A 16,843-nucleotide genomic window follows, 5' to 3' on the forward strand; every position below is an offset into this window, starting at 1 on the left:
AGACCTATGCCGATTAGGGCTTCACGGATTTCATCTATCCGCAGTCGGCCGAGTTGCCTTCGCATTAGACAGCGCTCGGAGGCTTTTGATTATACCTTCACACGGCTTTTTGGAGCAGAGGGCCCCCATGAGCCAGCACCCATCCGAGTTCATGTAGTGATACCTCCGGCCTGCGGGGAGGAGGCACTAGACTCAGCGGTGGCCTTCTCGTTCCCTCTATGTGGCCCTTGCGACCGGGAGTGGACTCTAGAGCTCGCTCTCAGCACTTTGAAGACTCAGGCAGTTGAGTTTTCTCATCACATGAGCGATCTGGAGGTGACAGATGTGATAGGCCGACTTTGGGAGTTGGCTCATTTTTTCTTGGATCCCGGGAGTGTGGATACCTCAGGGATTCGGCATTTGGTCGTTCGCATAGTGGCAGACTTAGCATGCGACCCTGGATATGTGTGTATACACGAGGTTGCTCTGTCAGAGCGGGAGGCAGTCGCCATGGGCCACAGCCACTGGCGCTTGATCCGTGATTCTTGCAGTACACCGGGTGGGCAGATTCGCAGCCGCTCGGATGGGGACTACTCTCCATCCAAGCCGCTTGCGAAGGCCCGCCGTACGGCTGAGACAGCATCCACCTTAGCAGGGCATCCATGAGGATCATCTCATGGAATGTACAGGGCCTTGGCGGAGCACATTTTATACGCTATCGTGGTTGCTTGAGGCAGGAGCTTCAGAGATGCCTGGTTGGTGGCAGCATTGATATTTTGATGATGCAGGAGCACCACTTGGGTGAGAGCAGGATCCGGAGATATGGTTCGGTGATGCCTGGTAGATGGGACACTTTTTGGTCTGCAGGGTTTGGTCCTTTGGGTGGACAGGGAGGAGTATGCATGGTCGTTGCAGATGTATGGCGGCAGGCCATTGTGGATCGAGGGATCATTGTGCCTGGTAGAGCACAGTATGGCATTCTGAGGATGCATGATGAGCTATTGGGCGTGCTCAACGTCTATGCGCCCAATCATGCTAGTGCCAGAGCAGAGTTTTGGACCCAGGTTACGGATGCATTGCCAGAGGCCGCACATTGGTGTGTCGGGGGAGACTTCAACATGCTTGAGGACCCGGCAGATAGGGTGGGAGGCAGTCATGTTACAGTGCACGGCACGGAGCTTGCAGCTTGGGACCCGTTGTGCATGTCACTGAGGATCACTGATGCATGGCAGCATGGGGCTTTCTCCTGGTCTCAGGACAGTCTTAGTTTCTCCCGGTCGGATCGCCGGCAGGGAGGGACTAATCTATCACGGATTGATCGCTTTTATGTGGGCGATTGGTTAGGGGAGCGAGGGGGCTCCGTCGGCATTCTCGCTGGCACCTCATTTTCAGATCATGCGCCAGTTATCTTGACATTGGAGGAGAGGACACGGGAGCCCAGCTTGCAGTTGAGGATCCCAGAGAGGGTACTTACAGATCCCAGTCTCGCTGAGGACATTGAGAGGATCTGGCAGGATAGTCAGTGCTCTGACCAGGATGCAGCGGGCCAGTGTGCCCAGGGACTCATCGATCTTAGCTCTTTTTTGCATGCTGGAGCTTTGACACGGTTGGGAGAGATTCGCGAGCGGGAGCATCGGCTGAGACCCAGCCTTGCTTCGCTACAGCGCCTTCAGGAGCAACAGCCTGCATGTGAGTGGGTGGCATCCCAGCTGAGCCAGGGCCTGCATGTGAGTGGGTGGCATCCCAGCTGAGCCAGGCACGCCAGGAGGTTCGAGAGATAGAGGAGCAGAGACATGAGTTTTACTATCGTCGTCAGGCCTCTCAGTGGACGCAGCTTGGCGATATAGTGACTGGAGAGTTTTTTGAGATCACTGGGCCTCGTCATGCGCGAGCAGGAGTCCGCCAGCTTGGTAGACCGGATGGATCGGTAGCTACTGAGCTCGGGGAGATCAGAGCCATTGCCACTGCATTCTATGGAGACCTGCTTTCAGTGGAACCTGCCACTGAGGATCGAGATGTTTGCAGACAGATTGTGTGGGCCCATGTGCAGAGGAGGGTCACAGACCGTATGCGTACAGTTCTAGGTGCACCTCTGTCAGAGATTGAGCTTGCCGAGGCCTTGAGGGTCCTGCCGCGACATAGTTGCCCAGGGGAGGACGGACTGACGCCGGCCTTTTTTATGCGCTATTGGGACCTTTTGGGGCCAGGCCTCCGCAGGGGCTTTCAGCATGTTTTGGACACTGGGGTGATGCCGCAGAGCTTTTCAGAGGGCTTGATCTATCTTATCCCCAAGGGGGAGGGAGTATCAGATGATATCAGGCATTGGAGGCCTATTACGATCCTCAATACTGTCTACAAGGTCTTAGCAAAGGCCTTGAGTTTGAGGATCCAGCCGTTCCTGGGGGAGTTGATTCATGCTACTCAGACAGGATTTGTCAAGGAGCGCAGTATCCTTGACAACATCTTTACTTTATGGGAGGCGACGGCCCGAGCTAGATTTCTTGGCGAGGACTTGGTCGTGATGCTTCTCGATTTTGAGAAGGCATACGATAGAGTTGATTGGGGTTTCTTAGAGGGCACTATGCTTCGCCTGGGCTTTGAGCCAGGATGGATCAGAGGGGTGGCGGCTGTGTATTCCACAGCTCGCAGCAAGGTGCTGAGTGCAGGAGGACGGGGGCCGAGTTTTGAGCTGACCAGATCAGTCCGTCAGGGGTGTCCCCTCGCCCCTTTTCTTTTTCTCTTCTTTGCGGAGGCTATGAGCATGTATTTGACAGCAGAGGAGGTCGGTTTGAGAGGACTTCAGCTCCCAGTCCGGGGGGAGGACCTACTTGATGCTGAGTTTGCAGACGACACGGGCTTATTTTTGCATGGCCAAGAGGCCAATCTTCTTCGGGCAGAGCAGTCGCTCCAGGTTTTTAGTGCAGCTTCGGGAGCATTGATCAATTGGCGCAAGACAGTGGCCTTTTGGATCAGTAGTGCTCCCACTCCGGCATGGAGCCCGGACCCCGGTTTTAGATGGATTCCTCCAGGCACAGTAGTGCGGTATTTGGGATGCCAGATTGGCCTAGATTTGTCACCTGAGCAGCAGATTGCCCCGCTTCTTCTGAGCATTCGGAAGAAGCTTTTGTATTGGAGTACAGCTCGACTATCCTTGGCTGGGAGGGTGGTGGTGGCAAATCAGGTGCTGTTAGCGACCATGTGGTACATTACGTCTTGTTGGATCTTCTCGAGCTCTTGCATCAGCCAGGTACAGAGGCTGATCAGGAACTTTCTATGGTCTGGGCGGGACGGTTAGCAAGCTCGGGCAAAGGTTGCATGGGCAGTTATTACACTTCCGCTGGCTCAGGGAGGTTTGGGCATTATAGATCCAGTCGATCAGAGTAGAGCTTTATGGGGGAAGCTTATCGTTTGGGGGTTGCTTCCAGGCGCTGAGCCTTGGAAAGAGCTCCTCTTACAGCGGCTGCAGGCTCGGGCGCCCCTAGCAGGGGGCACTTGGGCACCAGAGATTCGCTGGATCTTTATAGAGATGAGGAGGACAGGCCTTAGTAGAGGATGGGAGGACAGATTTGCTTTGAGTATCCTGAGAGCTTGGGAGCTGCTGAGACCGGGGCTCTCTCAACGACCTCCTTCTTGTGTTGAGGAGCGGGCGAGACAGCCGCTCATCTGGAGCCCAGTGGTTCGCACAGAGCAGGGTCATATGCTGGGTTCTCGGCCTCGGCTAGCCTGGGGGCCTTTAGCGGCAGGCCCAGCTCGTAGTTTTGGAGACTGGCAGGCCTTCTGCAGTCTACCAGAGGAGATCCAGGTGGAGAGGCTGAGTCACTTCAGAGGGGGGTTGATTATGAGGGATGATATTCAGGAGGCACTCATAGAGGAGTGGTTCATGCCTCTCGATACAGTGGCCCCACGGTGGATGGGAGCCTTTACACAGTTGGAGATCCTGATTGCTGTCAGAGCTTGCACTGAGGATGGCAGTTGCCTCTACTATGAGATTCAGGATGAGGGCAGACTCCAGAGAGTGGAGGTGGAGTCGCCTTTGGTTGCAGAGTGCACCTTGCAGAGGATTCGGGTAGTGGCCGCCGCTTCTCGGAAGTGGCATATTGATCCCGACCCTGTTGATGTGCTCTTGGATTGGCGCATATGGGCATATGCAACGCGCCCCTTGGCCCGGCTACAGTGGGAGCCCGGGGAGTACGAGTGGCATGATCCTTATGCATCCCCTTGAGGCCACAGAGAGCTCACCTTTTTCCAGTATACTGTTCGGCTGGGGCGACATATTTTGACGGCGAGGAGGACGGTCTCTCCAGCGGCAGCGGGGCATTGGCGACTACAGGGACTCTCACAGGAGTTCCTGGAGGATTTTTGGGCTCGGCTCTGGGCTAGTCGACAGGCCCGCAGGATCTCGACTTTTCAGTGGGTGGCTGGTCGCCCACAGGGGCTCAGCAGTTGGTACTTGGCTTGTTTACAGCGGTCTTCGGGCGGCCTGCGTCCGATGCGGCCACCCTATGGAGACACAGAGACATTGCCTTTGGGATTGCCCTCAGGCGCAGCAGATTTGGCTGCGGATGCTGTGTATTCTTGCCCCCCTCTCTCCAGAGGGTATGTTTACGTGGGGTGCCGCTGCTTGGTCGACTTCGTCAGGGCCTGCTATGGGCTATGAGATGGAGCAGGGCAGTCAGGCCATCAGATTTATTAGGGGCCAGCCTCGCCTGGTTCCGGCACCGGATTTCTCGTCTGCCAGCTGGACACAGGAGAGGGATTTACGATGGGAGCTCCTCAGTAGCCTCATCATCTGGTTCACCTGGAGGGCCCGGTGCTTTACGGCCTTTGAGGGGAGATTGGAGCCACCAGCAGAGACTGTACGGGGGATTTGGCAGGAGTTGATCCACACCCTGCGAGGACAGTACGACCGCATCCGGGGAGACTCGGATGAGGCGATCTTACGGCGCCAGGCCTTTCACACCACTTGGCGCTGTGGCCCTTTCTACACCTTACACACGGGATCCCCCCGTTGGCACTACAGGCCACCTGTTTGGCTCTTCCCCCCCCCCCTATTGTATGATTTAGCCTCTCAGTTCTTTGTACTGATGCTTGTATTTTGCAGCACCTAGGGAGAGTCTCCCGGGTTGCCATGCTGTATTCACTGCTCTGTCTCTCTTATGAGCAGGCGAGATCTTTTGTAGCCCTACGGGCGTTTTTTATATAACTAATGAAAGGATCTTTTCTCGAAAAAAAGAAAGAAAGGGGTCTAGTGGACTCCAGGATATCTAAATATTTGGAAAGTACAAGCTTTGGGAATGGGGGATTATCCTATAATACAAAGGACCACACTCCTAAAATTTAGGAGAGTTGCTATTTTTGGCCCAACTCCGATGGAAATTCTGTTCGCGTCATTACATCTGGAATTGAGCAGATACCAAGAGTTGGCAAAGTGCCTATGATAGAATGTCTACCAGTTGGGATATTTTTAGAGATAAAGTTTATGGAAGGACCCATCTCTTAGATTGGGACATGTGGCAAGAAAGTGGACCAAAGTGAGACAAGTGGCCTGACACTTGTTAGAAAGTGGATCAAAGTGAGACAAGTGGCCTCACACTTGTCACTTCAGCTATTGTGTGGCTCTCCACTTGTCATTGTAGCCTTCTCTTGCCATTTTAGCTCATGGGAGGCCCAAATCTATAAATTGGAGCCCTCTCTCTTCATTAATGGAGGCTCTCTTGTTGCACACTAGCCTCTACCACCGTTACAGGCTGCCCTAATGATGGTTACTCTCTTTCTCTCTCTCTTGAAGGCTGCCCATGAAGAATACCGGCTGTTGGGGACTGTTTTGGAGGCTTCCATCACGAAGAAATACTGAAGGCAAGGGTATTTAATCATTTATTATGATTTCTAGCCATTGTACTTGTTGTACCAATCCTTGTACCGACTGTACCAGCTTTTGTACTTGTTGTACATGTTGTACCAGCCAACGTACCGATTGTACCAGCCATTATACTTGCTATACTAGCCATAGTACCGACTGTACCAGCCATTGTACTTGCTGTACCGACTGAATGGAGAGTTGTACTTGTTGTACCAGCTCTATTGCATGAAGACCCGTGGTTTTTGGAGAAGAATCAGTACCCACACGGAGGTATATAGATTATGTTGTTGGCTCGGCATTTCTACAGCCTATGTTCCGGCTTGGTTGCCTCGTGTTGGGCTGTGTTATGGCATTTGTATATGGATAATCCGGAATCTCCCGTGGGGAGAGTAAGGCCCTTAAAGCTTGTACATGATATTATTCTCCTTGGGTAATAAAATACTCCAAGGGGGGGGGGTCGGCCCATTCCGGCCTCTATGCGGTGTCACACGTGCAAGCTCCATTTTCAGCATTTGTGGATGTTTTGTCCAGCTTTTATGTTTTATGCAAAGTGATGATGGATATGTGTTAAGGCTGTGGCCATGTTTAAATGTTTTAATATGCATTGATGGTATCAACAAATGTGTCAAAGGCCCTAGTCTCCCGGGCACTCACTGCCGCGAGTTACATATTGGTATCAACAAGTGTGTCAAAGGTCCTAGTCCCCCCGGGCACTCACTGCCGCGAGTTACATTGGTATCAACAAGTGTGTCAAAGGCCCTAGTCCCCTGGGCGGCACCGTGAGTTACACGCCCTATGGTAGAGTATAGAGATATGTTGCGCCAAGCATGCCCTATTTGGGTTGAGGTTGTAGACTTTCCATCAACTATGTGGGAATTGTTACCGTTGGCCATGCGTACCATTGGGGAGGTGTTGATGGAGCGCAGAATGTCGTCAGTTGTGGAGCACAGAATGTCGTCAAAGAATAAAAACAGTGTTTGCATACTGTGGGATACTGGGAAGCCCTGACCTTGACAATTGAGGTTATACATGGATGCTTTGTATTTCTAATTAAAGTGGGGATCGTTTGCAGGCCATTGCTTCCACTGTGGGAAGATGGGTCACTTCATTTCTTCAGAGTGTCCAGAGGAGGTGAATGCTCAGCCACAACCGAATGTGTCCCAGGGTCCGACTCATAAGGATACATTAGCTCTTTTTTTGCCATCTGGTTTGAAGCTAGAGAAGGGCAAACAAGTAGCAAAACAAAGTGAGAGAGTGGTAGATAAAGGTAAACAAGTTTTGGCAGATATAGAAGATAGACCTTGGCTTAGGGTGGCGAAGAGAGGCGCTTGCCAAAGATAGCTACTTCTAGTGGTAATCAAAATGTGGGTGTTGGGGTCATGGTGCATCTTCATCATTTTGTCTTGGTGCCACAAGATGGACTCGAGAGAAAGATAACCAAGGCAAGGTGTCACACTCACAGTATAATGAGACCTCGAGTTACGAAAGAAAATGAGGTAAAATTTTCTCTTCTATTTGATAGAAAAGGGGCTATGGTCTCAGCCTGGGACAAGAAGTATCCAGATGTCAAGTGGAGACAAGGTACATCACCTAGTGAATGGGTGGATGTTTTGTTGCGAAGAGTATGGGAACAGATGGAGAGAGAAGGCATCGAGGATCCTATGCAATATTTAAAGAAACGAGAGGTTGATGGTGGTACCTCTTATTGATTGGCTTTCTGTTTTTTTGATGGATTATGAAGATAGCTCTTTGGAATGTAAAAGGTGTGTGTTCACCGTCCAAGAATTATCGCATGTAGGATACTGTGTTTCAAGGTCAATGGAATATATTTTGTGTTGTGGAGTATAAACAACATTGCATGGCTAGACAAGTGTATGATTACAAGGAATTTCGTGTGTTTTATAGTAGGCACCCCACTACACAATCAAGGGTCATGATTGCAGTGAAATCTCTGTTTAAGCCATCATTGGTTATGCAAGATGTCCGAGGGCGGTTCATTGTTGTGGAAGTGGAGTTCATGGATAAAACATTACGGCTTGTGGGATTGTATGTGCGTAATGATGTTGCACAACGTCGTCAGTTATGGGATGATTTATTGTGTTTGTGCAACGCTAAGACTAGCTTTGTGTTGGGCGATTTTAATGTATGTGAATTGTGGGAGCATGCTTCTACACCTCACTCTATTATGGATGGGTCGGAGAAGCTTATTAGCTGGAATGTGTTTGCCAATGAAGTTTTGAAACAAGATATGTGGTCATGGCTACATCCGCATGAGAGAGGATTTAAATATGCCTCTCAACAGTATGTGGGTACAAGAGCTTGCTGGACCGAATGTATATTTGTCAGCAAGATTTGTTTTTGCCAGAGATATTGTTCATGCAGGTGGAATATAATCATATTTTGTTAGATCATTTCCCTTTTGTATTGGAGATGCATAGCCATTCTATGGATGCTTATAGGCCATTATTGGGAAAGGTTCCTCTTAAGGTTAACCAGACTTTCTTGGAGCATACTGTTTTCCATCAATTTTTGTTGTAGGTGTTCCAAAACTTTCGAGACCATGTAATCTCTGTTGGGGTGTCAGCTTAGGAGTGTTGTATGTTCAATATTCAAAAGCTTGCTTGCCAGTATGGGATTCATAATGCATCATATTTTAGGGAGAAGTTGGGGAACCTAGAATCGTTGTTGGTTGATTTGAACTAGGTGGTTCAAGAGGACAATTCTTGCTCTGACATTGAGATAGCTATTGATTCGTTGTCCCATCAGGTTGTAGCATTGCACGAGAATCAATATGTGAGATATAAGCTTATGGCTCGAATGGATGGCCTACTAGATTCTTATTGTCAGTCACATACGTTCTTTGCTCGTTTGTAGCAAAAGCATGCATGTGAGAATATTGTTACGATGCAAGATAGACAAGGAGTATTGATTACTGATCCTGCTTGTGTTCTAGATGTGTGTGTGGACCTTTATCGCCATTTGTTGGGTCCGTAGTAGGAGGTCATATCTCATGATGTCATTGCAGCTAGAGAGTCTTTGTTTCACTTGGTTTGTCTCACTAGGTATTAGATGTTTCCGCAAATGAATTGGAAAGAGATATTTTTGAGGATGAGGTGGAAGCTGTGTTGAAGCATTTGCTTAAAGGGAAAAGTCCAAGATGAGATGGGCTCTCCGATGAGTTTTTCTACGAAGTATGTTGATGAGTTGAAGGCCCCTGTCACTTCTATTTTTAAGGAGGTTTGGAATACAGGTATCATGTCTGCGAGTTGGAAGATTGGGCTTGTACGTTTATTGTCTAAAGTTCTATCCCCAGTTAATCTACGTCAATGGAGACCAATCACATTGATGGGGGCCATGTATAAGATATTTGCAAAGGTCTTGGCCAACAAGTTGTAGCAATTTCATCCTACTTTGATTCATCCAAGGTAATATGGATTTATTAAAGGTCAGAATATTTTGCATAATATACTGAATATACAAATTGGAAATGATTATGCAAGGGCTTTGAGGCAAGAGGTGGTTATGATTCGACTGGATATTGAAAAGGCTTTTGATTACATTAGTTGCTGGCTATGGGATTTGGCCCTCGCATGTCTTCTTTGATTTATACTATTAGCCAATATGCAGTGGCTAGACTTATGGTTAATGGTGGGGTGACAGAGTCCATTCATTTGATGAGATCGGTTAGGTAGGGATGCCCACTTAGTCGTCTCTTGTTTGCAATTGTTACACATCCAATCTTATCTCCACTAGATAGCTAGCGGAGGACAGTGAAGTTGTAGGGCTTACACTTCAAGCGGAGAGCAGATGGTGGGCTAGGCATTGGCAGATGATTCTTTCATGTTCCTTTAGGCTCAAAGAGAATGTTCAGAAGGCTATGGCGGTTTGGGATACTTTTGGTCTTTCTTCAGGGTTATGCATTAATATGCAGAAATCCGCACAACCATTTAGTGCCCCAGAAGAATTGCAGAAGTCCAAGGAGAGAAACATAGCATGTGTTTCTCTCCAGAAGCTGGTTGGTATCAGTCCAAATCCAAGGGGAGGGTTTCATGAGAGTTGGTACTACTAGCCAATTGGGGTTGCTCAAGAAGCTTTCATGGAGCACCCCAAGGGATGAAGTTCATCCAAGGGGTGGAGCCAAGGATACCATGTTCAGTTTCAAGAAGGATTCATGTTTGTGTTCAGGGACCGTGCAAGAAGGCAAGTGGACAAAGTGGAACAAATGCACAGATCTCTACATCAGATTTAGAGTGGATTCAGAGACCTAAGGCAAGGTTTTCAATTAAAAGGTTGCCCCAGGAAGGAAAGAATGGACAATTATGGGAGTCCGACCATATATGGAGACAGGGGAAGATGAGAGTCATCTAGGGCCAAAGGTTAGAATCCTGTCATCAAGTTTATGCTTAACCCCTGATTTGCAGCAGATAAACATTAGGTTTAGGGTGCTAGCCAGGCTCATTTAAAGGCTTAGTGTGGAAACAGATAAAGTCGGTTAGACTTTTGCAAAGGTTTACCTCAGGTCGTTGGTGATTTTGTGGTTTTTGTGTCCATTGAAGTTGGCTGACAACATTGGTTTGGTTGCCAAGCGCCTATTGGAACTATTTGGCCCTCGAGCTCTATTTCACATGATGGAACCCTTGCCTGCGGACACTAGACAGGTGGTAGAAGGCATGCAACAGGGATCATGAAATTGGCTCAAGAAAAAGCACCAGTTTTGGACAAAAAGCAAGAAAAAACAAAAAGTCAAACTAAGTTGACCATGAGCCAAGGACACCATTGGAAAGAGGAGATTGAGCCGGATCAAAAAGCGCGGAGCATCTATAGGCCTTGCATGCTCTCTTTTGTAACCCTTGAGAAAAAGCTATAATTTGGGTGTATTGTGGACATTATTATCATTATCAAAATTTTGGCATGATTGTTGTTAGCTGTCTTGTTAAATTTTTTCCATAGCTTGGTTGTTCCCTCTTTGCATCTGATGTGCATTTGGTAGAATCGAGCATACCTTGTGTAATTTTCACTCAGAAGGCTTTTTATGGTTTTTTTTTTTTGGGTGTGTGAACAGCTGTTTTACATGCAGCAAAGCTGCTAAAATGTAGCAAGCATGATCTTATGGATGTGCTTTGCACTCGAAAAATTCGGGCAGGACATGAGAACATAGTTCAAAAACTGACCTCTTCCCAGGTAGGGTGTGCGACAACACATTGCACTAACATTTCTGTCTGTTTTTTCCATGGCCATAAGGGGTCATATAAAGCTAATACCTGCAGCTTTATCACTTTCTTGGTCCAGGCAGTTGATTCAAGGGATGCATTGGCAAAAGCTATCTATGCTGGTTTGTTTGATTGGCTGGTTGATCGTGTTAACAAGTCATTGGAAGTCGGAAAGCGTCACACTGGCAAATCAATCACTATTTTGGATATTTATGGATTTGAATCATTTGTGGTAAAGCAATGTTTAGATTGAGTCCTAGTACAATGTCGATTTTATTTTCATATTTTACATAAATTTTCCAAGTAAACGGTTTGACTTTCAACAATTTACCACCATGTTTGTTGTGGTTCTCTCAGAAAAACAGTTTCGAACAGCTGTGTATCAACTATGCTAATGAGAGACTGCAGCAGTACTTTAATCGGCACCTGTTCAAACTCGAACAAGAGGTTTCGGTTTTTACCCTTGTTCTCTTTGAATACTTTGCATGGCATGGCATGACTAAGGATGGTTTTAGAAAAATGTCCGGAACCACTGTGCAATCAGGCACCTCAAATCTCCACCCTAGAAACTCACCTCCCACCCCCACCACCCCCCCCCCTCCCCCCCAAACCCAAGAAATGAAGAAAAAGAAAATAAAAACCAATCCCAACCTCGACCCCTTTTTTTCGCTGCTGACATTTTATGGTGTCATTGTGCTTTTTTAAACAGGAATATATTTCTGAAGGGATTGACTGGACACAGGTCGAATTTGAGGATAATCAGGACTGCCTCGAACTCATTGAGAAGGTCGGACAATTTGAACTATCTGTGCAGCATCTAATAGGCCTTGTCAATTTCATTGTTTTCCACCTAAACATAACTATGTTTTAGATGAAAGTCAGACTGCAAAAGTATGAAATGCTCCTAAATGTATGCCATCACAACCATGACATTGCAGCGGCCACTTGGCCTGATTTCTCTACTGGACGAGGAGTGCACCTTTCCAAAAGGCACAGATTATACACTGGCGGACAAGCTTAAAGAGCACTTGGCTCTTAATATTTGCTTCAAGGGAGAAAGGAGCAGAGGGTTTCGTGTTAGACATTATGCTGGAGAGGTATGGACAAGTTGAATCCATGCTGGCCCGTAATGGGTTTTTTGAGTTTGTTCTGCAGCCTTTGTAAATGTGCGTGCTAAATATGCAATTCTGGAGAGCAGGTTACCTATGATACGCTTGGGTTTCTAGAAAAAAATAGGGACCTCTTGCACTCAGACCTGTTGCAGTTGCTGTCTTCATGTGAGGCATACCTGCCACAGCTTTTTGCTGCTAATATTGAGCAAGGTCTTCAGAAGCTTATCAGTCCATTGCGAAGAAGTGGGGCAGAGTCTCAGAAGCAAAGTGTGGCAACAAAGTTCAAGGTCTGTGTGGCCCTAGTTCTGTATTTATTAACATGCAATTAGTAATTAGTTGGACAGTTGGGTTGTATTAGCACAAAGTCTTAGATCAGGTTGTTCCGAATGCAAGCAGGGTAGTCAATGGGGTAACAAGGCATTTGATGTATCCACTTTTGATTTGTAAAATTACGAGTTGGTTGTTGACCAGTGTATGTTGTGCCTGCTTCAGGGGCAGCTCTCTAGATTGATGCAGCGGTTGGAGAACACACAACCTCATTTTATACGCTGCATCAAGCCAAACACATTGCAACAGCCAAATGTTTTTCAGGAAGACTTGGTTTTGCAACAACTACGGTGCTGTGGTGTTCTTGAGGTAGTAAGGATTTCAAGATCTGGATATCCTACACGAGTAACTCATCAAATTTTTGCAAGCAGGTGCATGATCTACCGGCCCTACATTCAGATATATATGAATTCTGATCACATGCCACTCTGCTAGCCATATGTTCCTTTACCTCACCGTTCCCGGTCTCTCCCCACATGTCCATCGTTCCCGGTCTCTCCCCACATGTCCATCGTTCAGGTTTTTTCTTTGGTGTGGACCATGCTCATGATATGTAGTTGGCTTGTCCAGATATGGTTTCCTCCTTCCATTGAACACTGCATCTCGACAAGATATACTCAGTACATGTGTTGCAATCCTGCATCAGTTCAGGGTACCTCCTGATATGTATCAAGTGGGTTATACAAAGCTGTTCTTTCGGGCGGGACAGGTGAATTATTCACTCTTTATAACCCTAGAAATATACTTACAGAAAAGGTACAACACAGTATTCTGGTAATGTGACTTGCACAAGCGTCCATGCGATTCTGTGGCACAGTAGAATTACCTTACTGAGGTTTGAGGTTGCTTGCAGATAGGCAGATTGGAGGACTGTCGATTGCAAACCCTTCATGGAATTATCTGCTTTCAAAAGATGTATAGAGGCTACAAAACTCGATGCCGCTTCAAGAAGCTCAAAAGAGCAGCAATTCTGCTACAGTCTTGTAAGCTTGATGGGTTAAGTTTTGGTTTCACAATTATGTTTGTAGCAAATGTACCTGAAAATTGCTTATCTCCATGGCCTGGATGTTTTTTGCAGTGGCTAGAGCCAGGAGAGTTAGAAGAGCGTTTGAGGAGTTGTTCAAAAAACACCGAGCAGCTGTTCAAATACAGAAATATGTACGATGTAGAGCACAACAGAAAGCATACCTTAAAAAGAAAGAGAGTGTGATCTTGATTCAGTCAGGTAAGGGGTGCAATATGTAAAATGGTTTCGATAGTAAAAGGATTCTGCGGTGTGAACCTTCTGGAAACATCTATGCAGTCTGTGATGCTGTGATTCAGTTTTCTTTCGACTCTTTAGCAGAGACTTAAGGTCTTTACTGACATAACCCATGTGTGAAAATGGGAGATCTCACCTGCCTGTTTCTCATGGGTGGGGGATCTCCCTCGTCCATTCCCTGACTGTCTTTAGTAGCAGCAGGCTGATCTATCTCCCTTTTTTGGTAGGGTTTATTCCATACGAGTGGGTCCCTAAGCTAGTGGGTCTCTTTGTATTGCCGGAAATTGCTTGTGTGTTTTTTTAAATTAAATTTACAATATTATTCTGGGCATTCTTTTGAACGAAGGTTTTAAGATCAACCGTGCTATGAAAATACAGTGGCTAGAGGTTGGTTGGCTAGAAGGAAGGTTTTAGCTCTACAAAGGAAGCTCGAAGAGGAAAGACGAGAGGCTCTTGAATCAAAGCCCGTGTACGAAGACAGCGGAGTTTCAGGAACTGATGGTGCCTCTCAGGACAAATTAATTCCTGAACTGGAGGATTCTGATCACCAAACTCCAGAGGATATACAGCTTCCAAAATCAGAGGTATTTAGGGGGGATCAATCCATTCGGTGAATTGTATACCTTCTCTGAGTCTTTTCTCTTTAAGTGTATAACTATGTCAGTGATACCATCATGTATGCTGCTCTCATTGTAGGTGCCAGAGGTGGAGATGGAAGCTGAGGTGATCACCATCAGAGTCTCGCCTTCATTTCTAGCTGAGCTGCAAAGCCGTGTGTTGATTGCTGAGGCAGCTCTGCGAGAAAAAGAGGAGGATAATGCAATTCTGCGGCAGAGGCTCAATCACTATGAGGCCAGGTGGTCAGAGTACGAGGCCAAAATGTCCTCCATGGAGGAAATGTGGCAGAAGCAAATGTCATCACTTCAGCTCAGCCTTGCTGCTGCCAAGAAAAGTCTTGCATCTGAAGAGCTTTCAAATCAAGCTTTGAAGTATGATGACACATTTTCATTTAAAAGCAGTGTTGCCAAGCAGCGTGCTACACGGCACATGCTTCCACCGGAAGACGATGACTTTGATTGGGACGACAATACTTCAGTGGGAACTAAAACACCCGACCACATTTTGACTCCTCACAAGCCACCAAACCACTCCATGGACCTCTCCATGGCAAGAGGAGATCTGGATGCTGGTAGGTCGGTTGTGAGCCACTTGGTGAAAGAGTTTGAGCACCGTAGACAGGTTTTCAATGATGATTCGAATTTTTTAGTAGAAGTGAAATCCGGTCAAACAGAGGCCAGCCTAAATCCCGATGATGAGCTCAGAAAGCTCAAACAGCGCTTTGATATTTGGAAGAAGGATTTCAAAGGTAGGCTCCGGGAGACCAAGGCTATCCTTCAAAAGCTGGGAAATCCAGACTCTGCACAGAAGTTGAGGAAGAACTGGTGGGGCAAGAAAGCTTGATCGTACAGAGGTTGTTCCACAATTTTTTACCGGGCCGGCAAATTTTCTGGCTGCTTGGGCTCTCCTTGCTAAGGTCCTGTTGTAATCTTATATCCTTGTTACAGTAGATTGATTGGCCGCTCTTGTACCTTATGGCCCTGCAAGTTGAGAGAGAAGGTGGCACGGCAATCAATAAGTGTAGTATCAAGGCAAGCTTGTCCAGCCAAAACTGGCTGATTTGGAACTGTAGAAAGCTCTTGTTGGTGGGAGTTCTGGCTCACAGTTCCCAGGCTTTGAGGCTTTCAAGAGCTCTCCATGTCAGTTCACAGGCTTTGAGGCTTTCAAGAGCTCTCCATGTATAGAGCACGCCTTTTGATTGCTGGCCTCTGGTATGTAAGTGCTAGGGTCATTTGTTGAGGGTTGCATTTGTGGGCGTGCATTGCCAGAGCCAGCATATTCCTCATGCCAGTTCCGACTCCCTGTACATCTTTAATACAGGATGAGTGTAGCCTTGTCTTGAATGATTAATTATCACTTCTTTTAGTCCATTAATAAGGAGAAGTTACACCGTTTTCAAAAATCCCCCCCCCCCCCCCCCCCCCCCCCCCCCCGCTTCTTTGCGGCCCCGAACCTTGTTTCCAAGGAGAGGTTGCTCTTGACTCACTACAAATTCTTGGGCACATGTTTCATGGCAAAGCTGTGAGCATTAGTGACTGAGGTCATGCATTGAGTTGCATGGTTCCGTGGAGAGGCCTTGTCCACCTAAATACTTACATGTACCACTTACATGTACCACAAATGGGCCCTTAACCTTAATTCATCAAGTCTTGAGTATGCCTCCCACGGCAAACTTGTTAGCGTTAGGAATTGCATGTTAGCTTTGGCTTACTCATGACATCAAATCACCAATGAAGGGCGCAGATGAACCATGGTGTAATTGTAAACACGTCTAACAAATGTCATTGCCTTCCAGAAATTGTTTTGTTCCTGGAATAAATACCAAGAATTGCAAATTGATTCCGATTTTAGGGTCTTGTATATCTTGCTCTACCTTAGTAATCCATTTTGACCACCTTTTTTGACATTATAGTTTGTGATGCTGGTACTATCAAAGCATCTCTATATGTTTAAGCTACATTGCATTAGCAAAATAATGGGAAGGTTGATTTGCAAAAGCATCAGACATTGTCGTCGACCATCTAGTGTTGGGCTCATGCCTCAACCTAGAGCCTAGATAGAGCCCATGGTAGATTACCGGCCAAAACAAGTTGAAGGTTGGTTTTGTGAAATGGGTAGACAACAACCACCAAGTTGAAGGTTGGTTTTGTGAAATGGGTAGACAACAACCACTTGCATGTTTGGGTGAAGTTGAAGAGCCCATATGATTTTGAAGGTGGTGTTCCACTCCTTGGTTGTCTACTAAGTTAGACATTTTTGATTGACAGGAGATGCGAGCCCTTTCAAAAGTGCGGAGTCGTGCGTGTCCCATGTGCATTCTTGCATTCTTTACAACATTCCAGTATTGGTCTCTACAAACTATCATCTTTTTCCTCCACCCATGCTTGGAATATAAGGGAGATAATGCGGTTAGTGTAAGAAAACACAATTGCGGAAGTTAAATCTTTATAATGTAAAACATTGAAATTTTGAAAGA

The 16,843-nt window shown here is 46.9% G+C and overlaps 1 protein-coding gene across 1 annotated transcript in view; it reads left to right on the forward strand.

Annotated features, from left to right (window-relative positions):
• The window catches only part of LOC147623846 (myosin-1-like), a 41,116-nt gene extending 25,347 nt beyond the window's left edge, over positions 1-15,769 (forward strand). The window contains 12 exon segments of the mRNA XM_086820484.1: positions 10,902-11,020; positions 11,129-11,281; positions 11,407-11,496; positions 11,759-11,836; positions 11,988-12,146; positions 12,248-12,448; positions 12,654-12,859; positions 13,059-13,197; positions 13,342-13,471; positions 13,567-13,713; positions 14,128-14,333; positions 14,446-15,769. Of these exon segments, the coding sequence (XP_086676610.1) occupies positions 10,902-11,020; positions 11,129-11,281; positions 11,407-11,496; positions 11,759-11,836; positions 11,988-12,146; positions 12,248-12,448; positions 12,654-12,859; positions 13,059-13,197; positions 13,342-13,471; positions 13,567-13,713; positions 14,128-14,333; positions 14,446-15,210 (2,393 nt within the window). The 3' untranslated portion in view covers positions 15,211-15,769.
• Positions 15,770-16,843: the final 1,074 nt, after the last annotated feature.

Source organism: Cibotium barometz, chromosome 26, assembly GCF_041138505.1.
Source record: "Cibotium barometz isolate CiBa-2024 chromosome 26, ASM4113850v1, whole genome shotgun sequence".
Classification (NCBI taxonomy): Eukaryota; Viridiplantae; Streptophyta; class Polypodiopsida; order Cyatheales; family Cibotiaceae; genus Cibotium; species Cibotium barometz.